Source organism: Pseudoliparis swirei, chromosome 13 (assembly GCF_029220125.1).
Source record: "Pseudoliparis swirei isolate HS2019 ecotype Mariana Trench chromosome 13, NWPU_hadal_v1, whole genome shotgun sequence".
Taxonomy (NCBI): domain Eukaryota; kingdom Metazoa; phylum Chordata; class Actinopteri; order Perciformes; family Liparidae; genus Pseudoliparis; species Pseudoliparis swirei.
Window position 1 is genome coordinate 3,621,770 of NC_079400.1, and position 10,213 is coordinate 3,631,982.

A 10,213-nucleotide genomic window follows, 5' to 3' on the forward strand; every position below is an offset into this window, starting at 1 on the left:
ATGTAGGTTTGAGACTTATCAACGACATCAGCCTCCACGGAAAAATGACTTACACTACCGTTCAAAAGTTTGGGGTCATCCAGACAATTTTGTGTCTTCCATGAAAACTCACTTTTAATTATCAAATGAATTGAAAATTGAATAGAAAATAAAGTCAAGACATTGACAAGGTTAGAAATAATGATTAATATTTGAAGTATTAATTTCGTTCTTCAAACTTCAAGCTCAAAGGAAGGCCAGTTGAATAGCTTATATCACCAGCATAACTGTTTTCAGCTGTGCTAACATAATTGCACGGGTTTTCTAATCAGATATTAGTCTTCTAAGGCGATCAGCAAACACAATGTACCATTAGAACACTGGAGTGATCGTTGATGGAAATGGGCCTCTATACACCTCTGGAGATATTTCATTAGAAACCAGAGGTTTCCACCTAGAATAGTCATTTACCACATTAACAATGTATAGTGGGTATTTTTGATTAATGTTATCTTTATTGAAAAAACAGTGATTTTCTTTGAAAAATAAAGACATTTCTTAGTGACCCCAAACTTTTGAACGGTAGTGTATATACGTGGAATATAATATTAACTGAGTGCAGCTTTACGAAGCATGCTTCAGCTTTGGAAGGCATCGCCTTTTTTTATAGAATATAGTACAGACAGATGTGTCCTGATGTTCACATGAGGGGGCCGCCCGGTTTGGCAGCTCTCAGCTGTTTGGCAGATCATCGTTGAGTGACATGATTGACTCTGGCGCAGTGGATTAGGCTGCAGGAGGAGTCTGAAGACGGCCTATCAGCTTTTCGAAACTGAAATCACCATCGGAGTCCATTGTTGCTTCATGAAATCAAGCCGATCAAAACCAATGTTCTCGCTCAATTAGGCAAACTCCAAAGTGTAAGCTATTTTCACAAAAAGCTATTCAACTGCAAACGGATACCGTATGGTTTAATGTCCAATGTACAACCAGCTATACTGAAGATATGTGGCCTGAGGTTAAGAAAAAACAAATGGTGTTCTTTGATCACGGTCGGGGGCCGGGGGGCGCCGACGCCTTTGAAGCTTTTGCAACCGATACAAGAGAGGATATCGTTTTGACAACCGGAACTGCCGCGTCCATACATGTGATCGACACCCGAAATGTCGAGAAATTAAGGTTTCAGTTTTCACATTCAAGTTCTATCGTTGCACTTTGCTGGAGAGAAAAAACACAACAGGAAACTGACCACTTCATAATTCCCTAAATTGGTAAATCCACCCAGCTCATATTACCGCCGTGACGTTTTGACGACAGCACGTGTCTGCCACTAGACCTGCATCCTTTGCATTGGTGCAACTCTATAAAGCTCAGGTGGTTCGTGCAACTGCATATATATGACCAAGAGTCAAAAGTGAGTTTTAAATCAAAGCGTTTGAGTTTGAGAATAAAAATTCCACAGTCATACGCCGGCAATTCTCATGATTACAGTTGCATCCTGCCCCACCCACGTCTGAAAACAGGCGTGTGATGTTAAAAGCATGCCCCTTGTGGAATGAATAATCAGCCTTCCTTCTTTACATGAAGCTAAATATGCTAAATGCACAGCTACAGCTACCCTGCTCTACACCCTATTCCTCCCTCAAGCCTTTTCCTCACTTAGCCCACTCCATCTGCCATCTCTCTCTCTACTCACAGCTCCCACTCACCGTGCCCCTGCTTGGTATGCTTCCTACATTTTCTTCCTGTGCCATCCTCTTTTACTTTGTTGTTCTGCCAAAGTATTTCTTCTTCTCTCCATTACCTACCTCAACTCTATCTATGTGTCCTTTGCAACATCATTCTCATCCCAACATCCATCTACTTTCCCCTCTGTGCCTTATCTTTCTCTCTCTCTCTCTGTGTCCCTGCAGTACCTGTGACAATCTGGTCACGGTATCCTCTGATCTAAATGAGATGTGTGGCCTTGCTATATCTGATTCCCCGAGACAGGAAGTGAGAGCTAACCTTTATCCCACTTCGACACCTCACCAGCTCCTGTTATTTACACAAATATGCTGTCCACAGTTACATTACCTTCACAGCCCAACTCAAGCAGACAGAATGAGATCAATTTAAACCAGTGGGTGGAAAAAAAACTCCCATGATTCGTATCGGATTAATGTGCAAGTGAAAGATAAAGACAAGAGGAATGAGAGTACTGAGAATATCCCCTGATACATCTATGTGCTCATGAATATGATTAATGTAAAGCTGTCGTCGTATCCACTTTCCATGTGGATAGAACAATAAATAATGCATAGTCTCAGACCATGAGTCTTTTCAAAGCATACCAGACAAAAGTTGTGGATATAGGCACACAGTTACATGTATAAACTGCTAGAGTGACACACCATTGTTCCTATGTAAATGCTCAGAAAGGAGTTCTTGTGAAACACTCACCTCCAGTTCAACACACAAACTCACACAACAGCATTAGCTCCCCGTAAACCCCCCAAAAAGTGGACTTACGTGTTCGGTAGCGGTGGTGTGGGCGTGTGGCCGGGCCCTTGCCCGGGCGCCCGTGATTCCAGCGTGACGTGGGCTTGACCGGAGCTGCCTGATGGGAGGTGGTCGGCTGCGCCTTAGCGGTGGTCTTCGCAGTAGCTGTAGTCGCGGTGGGCGCCGTAGTGTCGGCGGTGGGAGGAGTCTGCCCCGGCTTGGAGCTGGCGGCTCCGTTGCGTCCGTTGCCGGTGCTGCTTCCTTTTCTAACGGTGCTGCGAGGGGTGACCTCCTCACCGCCGAGGGGCGGAGTGAGTCGGGTGGCGCGAGTGGTGGAGGTGGTGACCACGGTCCCGCTGACGCGGGTGCCGACGCGGTTGTGAAGGTGCGGGGCGCGACTGCCGTCTCCGTTGGCAGTGCTGCCGTTGGCCGAGTGGTTCGCCGGCGGCCCCGATCGAGTTCGCGGCGCCGTGCCGTCGGCCGCCAGCAGCGTGGTCGTCAACGCCGTGGCCGTGGCGGAGGCGGCCGAAGTGGTCGTGGCTGTGGGGATGTCGGGCCCCTTGGGCACGGCACTGGGTTTGGAGAGAAATATGGGGTCCTGTCCGATGCTACCTTTGGGATCCACCAGATCGGTGGGGACATAGTCTTGGACCGATCCCACGACGATCCATTTCAGCAGCATGAGACTGAGTCCCAGTCCCACAAAGCCCATTACCAGGGGCACGGCACACAGCCAGGTCTGCTGGCGAGGCCACACGGCACAGGGGCCGCAGCGGAGAGGGCCCGGGGCTCTGGGAGACGCCTGCTCGGCCCCCGGCTCCTCCAGTGTCATGGCCGCGAGACTGCTTGTGCCAGAACGCTCACTCATCTTGCTTGGAGCTTCTTCTTTTTCCGTCTCGTGGGGTGCTTAGGCGGTCAAACAGGTGGCCAAATGATACAAAGGCATGTAGGAGGAAGGGGAAGGGGTGCCGAAGAAATGCCGGGCATCTTAAAAATGTACTCACACAATACCTATATATATATATCTTCATGCACTAACATACCACTATTAACTAATGCACTAGCACCCACGAGCAGACACAAGCACTCATAGTCACCTACTACTAATTAAAAAACCGGGCAAAGCACTCAAATGCACACGCCAGTCATATCACCGATACTCCCTCTGGCGGACAACAAAACAAACACACACGTGTATATGCACGAGAACACACACACTTCGCCACGACGAGCACGCGGGTTATGGACAGGTGAGAGGGCGAGGAGAAGGATGGGGGGGGGGCGCTCACTGTAGTTCAGCTCTAACGAAGCGACGATAAATCCCAGGATGCTTCACTCCCTTGTTAAAAAAAAGCCGACGTAAAAAGAAACGGAGAAGGATATCGATCCGCCTCAGACTGGAGCTGTAAATCCATGTGCGTGCGCGCGCGCGTAGATCAACAACCCAGGCTACGGCAGCACCCGTTGTCTCCACGCTCAGTCGGTTGATTATCGGCCGCATAAGTTCCTTTGAATAAAAAAGGCGCGTATTGTTCCTTTATTCTCTGGGGTTTCATTTGAGTTCATTTGAGTTCATTCGACCTATTTTTTCTTCTTCCTCTACGTACACCAGAGAGTCTCCTCTTCCTCTGCCAGGTGACTCCAAGTTTGCCTCTAATGGCTCTTCATGCCCGGCCACCCTTCTGGTCGCTTCAGCTGTCGGGTTGAGATGGGGCGGTGCTGCTGGATAAATCCGATAGATCCGGGTCCAATCCCGACGCCGACCACTCCGCTCTGATTTCCCGGGAGTGACAGTCGCGTGTCTCCGCGGGCGGTCTTGTCGGAGTCGGTAGATGATAGATCCGGTGTCGGTGAGAGGAAGAAAAAGAAGCCTCCACGATTCGTTTACCTTCTCTGCATTCCCACAGTGGTGCAAGCAGCAGAAGGGGAGACGGAGGGAGAGAGAGAGAGAGGATGGAGAGAGAGAGAGAGAGAAAGAGAGAGAGAGAGAGGGAGAGAGAGGGAGGGAAGGAGGGGGCTGCCGCTCTGAAAAAATGATGCGGCGGCTGTTCTTGGAGGCTGCAGACTAGGGAGAGAGAGAGAGAGAGAGAGGGGGGGGCGGGGGGCTCGCTAAATCCGCGGTGAGTGATGTGGGTTTCGCGGCTCCTATCCCATCCGGTGCTCTCCTCCGGCTCACCGCCGTCCTCAGCACTCCAAAGTGACGACTGGTGACTGCCCCATCCCTCCCCGCGGACTCCACGAGCGTAGGTGTGTGCGCTCCGACTCCCCGATGGGCCAAGCGATTAAGCGAAAGAAAGAAAAAAGAACAATTGTGGTGGGCAGAGACGGGATGAAGAGAGAGAGAGAGACAGGGAGCGAGAGAGAGGCGCTAAGCTCTGCAGCAGATGCAGATAGGAGGCAGCAGCACCAACGGCGCGCACGGCACACACACACACACACACACACACACGATGTGGCGAGGAGAGGCGCTGCCATAGACACACCCCAGGGAGGGAGGGAGAGGATGAGGAAGAAGGGGAGGGAGGCGCCACCCCGAAGTCTTCCACCAGTGGCACACAAGAGCAACCACACCAAACACCTGGCTGATAATGTATGGCCGAGTTACAGCACTACTTCAACTCGATACTCCTGTGGGCAGGAGATGGATCCTTTATTTTACAGTTCACGAGGGACAGTCGTGCGTTGGGAGCAAAGCCATTCTGGTTACGTCGGCAGTATCCTGATATGAGTGAACAATATTCTCAAGCTATATTGTAGAATGAAAGCTCCTTTAATGATTTGGCTTTTTGGTTTGTATTATAAAAAGCTTTTAACATCGGCATGGATAAGGCTATAATGAAATATCCGGCAGTGCAATCAGCAGCAAATCACTGGAAATACGACGGGGCACTTATTTGAATTACATTATGAATTCATTTAAGGGTAAAACCACATTTTAAAATGTTTATCCATCACAAAGATTTGAAGTGTGTGAAAGAAAATGCAATATAAGGGTGTATTTTATTTTCTATATGCATGCAATATAGCTCCAGTTTTGAGTGAAAAAAAAAAAAGCAACAGTTGTAACTTAAAACATGAATTTCCTACTTCCCTACTGTCTCTTTTTTGCACACCCATTGTCACCATGGGAGTCACATCGATGCTGTTTCATTATCAAAGTGTGACTAGACAGTTTTCCTCGATTAATTTCTAATCATAATAAAAGCTATTTAAACAAGTTGCGGTTGTTAAATTGCTAATCAGACATTTAGATGTCTCTATTGTCTCCGATGTTGACAAAGTGGCATCGAATGCAGCTTCTTTTGAGGCTTGTGGAAGAAAACCCAGATGTTGATGAGCATGAAGTATACTCTGGTTTGTTATTCGTTGTTAGCCTAAGGTTGTGGCATTATTTTAAGCCGCTTCTTTAGAACGTGATTGATTCTATAAACGCTGGAACCGGAGTTTTCGTCGAATTCAGGAAAAAGAACGAATCGCCGAAAAAGTGTGTGCATATGGTCTGTAATAATAGTGCTTGAAAAACGGTGTGTATGTGTTCCTCTGTATGAGGATGAAGTGGAGAGCGAGGAAGAAAGATGGAGGTGAGGTCGGAGAGAGTAAAATGAAGAAAATGTCTGCTGCTTTTTCACACGACTTGTATAAGCCTCTGTGCGATACACAGTTCAACATCCAAAAGCTTGCCACCATTCCCACAAAATCCCAAACAACATAATGTATTGCTTTCTAAACTGCTTATCGCTCATTGCATTTCAAACTCCTCACATTCCCCAAACGACTCGAAAATTAAGCCACTTTGAATGCATTGTTTTTTCAATAACAATTTGCATCACCCTGAGGTTGGTTTCTCAATTGATTTTCATGCATAATAGAACATGTCTGACACATTTGCAGCATTGTGACATCTCCCTGCATATTCATATTTCTGTTGAAATGAAATCTTTCATTAGCGACTTGCTATTGCGTCTTATGAGTTTGACTGCATTTTTGTTTTACAGCTTTAGGAGTAGAAGTATTGTGAAGAAATGTTTCTACCTGACAGGCTGTCGACAGTCATCCCCTCCCAGGATTTCACTTCTTTTGCTTTCATCCCTCACAATCCTTTGAAGATTCTCAGGGAAAGAAAAATAATCTGAAGACTTTCAACAGGGGAATTTAAATCACTGAACTATTGGTTTCAATTGTGTAACAAGTTATAATCTCAGGTTATATATATATATTTATATATATAAATATATATATACATACATTTATTTTTTATAATTTGTTTATGTTTTTTAAATTTTATATATACAAATTTAATTTTTTTATATATATAATTATTTTATATACAGGACTGTCTCAGAAAATTAGAATATTGAGATGAAGTTCTTTATTTTCTGTAATGCAATTAAAAAAAAAAAAAAAAATTTCTGGATTCATTACAAATCAACTGAAATATTGCAAGCCTTTTATTCTGATTTATTGCTGATTATGGCTTACAGCTTAAGAAAACTCAAATATCCTATCTCTAAATATTAGAATATCATGAAAAGTATACTAGTAGGGTATTAAACAAATCACTTGAATTGTCTAATTAACTCGAAACACCTGCAAGGGTTTCCTGAGCCTTGACAAACACTCAGCTGTTATAAATCTTTTTTTTACTTGGTCTGAGGAAATATTAAAATTTTATGAGATAGGATTTTAGAGTTTTCTTAAGCTGTAAGCCATAATCAGCAATATTAAAAGAATAAAAGGCTTGCAATATTTCAGTTGATTTGTAATGAATCCAGAATGCATGACATTTTTGTTTTTTTAATTGCATTACAGAAAATAAAGAACTTTATCACAATATTCTAATTTTCTGAGACAGTCCTGTATAAAGAAATTAAATTTCCCCACTGGGACAAATAAAGGAATATCAAATCCAAAAAAAGAAAAAATATATATAGAAATTTATTTTTATAATTTTGTAATGTTTTTTTATTTTATATATATATATATATATATATATATATATATATATATATATAACCTGAGATTAATTCCTATTATTGACACACAATAGTGATATTTCTCATTATACTCTGAAATGTTATAATTTGATATGGTCTATGACTGGGTCAGGTGCCCATGATGCCCTGTATTTCTGAGTTTGGAGTGAAGAATTCTCCTCTGTTTTCTGGAGGGAGCCATTCAGGTTACTGTCCCTGATTAATGTCCATTGGTGTCAGTTAAAGTTCATCCCTTTGCTATCTCCCTTATCCTCGGCCTAGAGGGTTGTCACCAGAAGGACGTATCATTTAATCTGGTCTATTCCCCTGAGTCACTGGGTGTCTTCTGGACTGGAGATATTTATGGCCTTATAGACTGTTGGGCAGCTGCAGTGTCCATTGTGTCAGTTATCCTGTCTTTGTCCATGAGGCCTCCCATGGTCCACTTTAAGGCGCTAAGCTAGACTAGTGTGCCTCCAGAGCATGATGAAGTGCATGAGGTCCTCAGTCAGTAAAAGGGGACTCCACCCAAAATGTCAAACCTGTCAACAAAGCTTCTGTTTCTCACCCACCTCACTTTGTGGGCATAAACGCAGACAACATCCATCATTGTATTGATCATTCCCCGTGCATAATATTAACTATAATTATTGCCTCGGGGTTCTACGCCTCTGCCAAACTTGACATTTCAAGTTTACTGTTTGGCAAAGGCATCACCTCATCCTTTTATTCTATTCGACATTTGTGTAAAATTGTCAAAATAAATGTATGAATTATTGAGTGACCTCAAATTAAGTGGGCGTTTTGTGTCAAATTAACGAACTTAACTAAAGAGTTCCAGAGCTCTCACGATAACGAGAATGGAACATATGTGTACGTACTGTATGTATAGACTCTCTGACAACTTGAATATATAATGCCACCCAGGCACGTGCACAGATAGACCCCTAGTGGGGCTCAAGCTCCTCCCCTTTTGATGAGAAAACTGCCCCTTTTTCTGGAGACAAATTGTTCCCTCATTCATCAGTATTTAATAAAAAATACTTTCTCTGTCATCAATTCACTCCAAATGTATTTTGATATCTGACGGGGCATATACTGTATATATATATATAAAAAATTTTTTTACATGAGTACCCGTTAGCCAATCAGAACTCTTGTGAGAGAGAGACACATCACTCCCGTTGTCACAGGGTACTTGGTACTTTCTTCCGGTATGGCCAATGCCAAGGTATGTATACGCGTTCATGGACATCATCCACGCATATACACTACCGTTCAAAAGTTTGGGGTCACGAAGAAATGTCCTTATTTGTCAAAGTAAAGCACTATTTTATCCAATGAAGATAACATTAAATTAATCAGAAATACACTCTATACATTGTTAATGTGGTAAATGACTATTCTAGGTGGAAATGTCTGGTTTTTAATGAAATATCTCCATAGGTGTGTGGAGGCCTGTCTCCAGTGTTCTTATGGTACATTGTGTTATCGCCTTAGAAGACTAACGGAGGGTTAGAAAACCCTTGAAAACCCTTTTTAAGTTAGCACAGCTGAAAACAGTTATGCTGGTTAGAGAAGCTATAAAACTGGCCTTCCTTTGAGCTTGACGATTGAAGAACAAAATTAATATTTCAAATAAAAATCATTATTTCTAACCTTGTCAATGTCTTGACTATATTTTCTATTCATTTTGCAAATCACTTGATAAATAAAAGTGTGAGTTTTCATGTTAAACACGAAATTGTCTGGGTGGGTGACCCCAAACTTTTGAACGGTAGTGTATACTCCCAGAACCAGCAGCAGCATCAGTCCAGTGCTAGAAAGTCTTTTAAAAAACTAACTTTCATCAAGCTAAAGTAGTTTAAATACTTTGATGTGTCGTCTTCCTGTGATACATGTGAATACGTGGAGCCAGAAAAGGTGAACGCGGTCTCGAATTGGCCACATTCCAACTTTGTAGGATTATATCTTAATGGGGCTCCCCAGCCCCTACCAGGGGTTCAGTGGGAAGTGTGTCGTTGTTCCCATTAATGCCATTACTAAGATTACCATTACATAGCAGGCCTTCGCAGAGCACAGATGGAGCTTTCCTCAGGGGGGGGGGAAATAATGAGGTGTTCCCACATTGCTGTGGACTTGCATTGTTGGTATCCTCCCATCGTGCCATATCCTGCCCGACACGGTGGTCATTGTGGAGAGCTTCTCCAAAGCTACACAGCTGCCCTAATGATCCACCACCGCACGGGGTTCCACAGAATGTCATCGCTGCGTTGCTCCTCGGTTCATATAACGTCTGCGCTTTTCTTTTCTTTTGTGCGTGCAGCTGGGTTTTTTTCTCACCTTGGCCCCCGTGCTCTCGGTTAAATGAGCAGATGGAGAGGGTTAATCAGGAGAAACCATGTCGCCCTGCCTGGCTGCATCCAAACCGTTGACTTGGAAATGCCGTCTCTCGTGGGATCAATGCTCTTGCAAATACCCTGCAGGTCTTGTTCACAGGGAAGCCTCCATTTGAATGTCAGATGGGTTGCCCGACAGAGCAGAACCTCGATGTATGGGTACCGGCTGCAGAGGATCTTGTTAGGCAACATGTCGACTTCTGAAGAGCCAGAGCTGCTGGGTCCACACACTCTTGACAGAATAACAGTGAGGCAGGCTGGGACTTAATTACAATGTACTTCACTTTTGTGGAAATAACAACGGTGCACGAGTTGGGTCTGACTTCTCTTCCTGGACATTTAGGTCTTCAGTGAGAGGAAAGGTACTCCTACGCATATTAA

The 10,213-nt window shown here is 44.0% G+C and overlaps 1 protein-coding gene across 1 annotated transcript in view; it reads right to left on the bottom strand.

Moving 5' to 3' along the window:
- Positions 1–3,328, bottom strand: part of nrg3b (neuregulin 3b) — a 203,053-nt gene extending 199,725 nt beyond the window's left edge. Inside the window, exon 1 of the mRNA XM_056430675.1 lies at positions 2,491–3,328. Coding sequence (XP_056286650.1) covers positions 2,491–3,328 — 838 coding nt within the window. The remainder of the gene's footprint in view (positions 1–2,490) is intronic.
- Between the last annotated feature and the right edge of the window lie 6,885 nt (positions 3,329–10,213).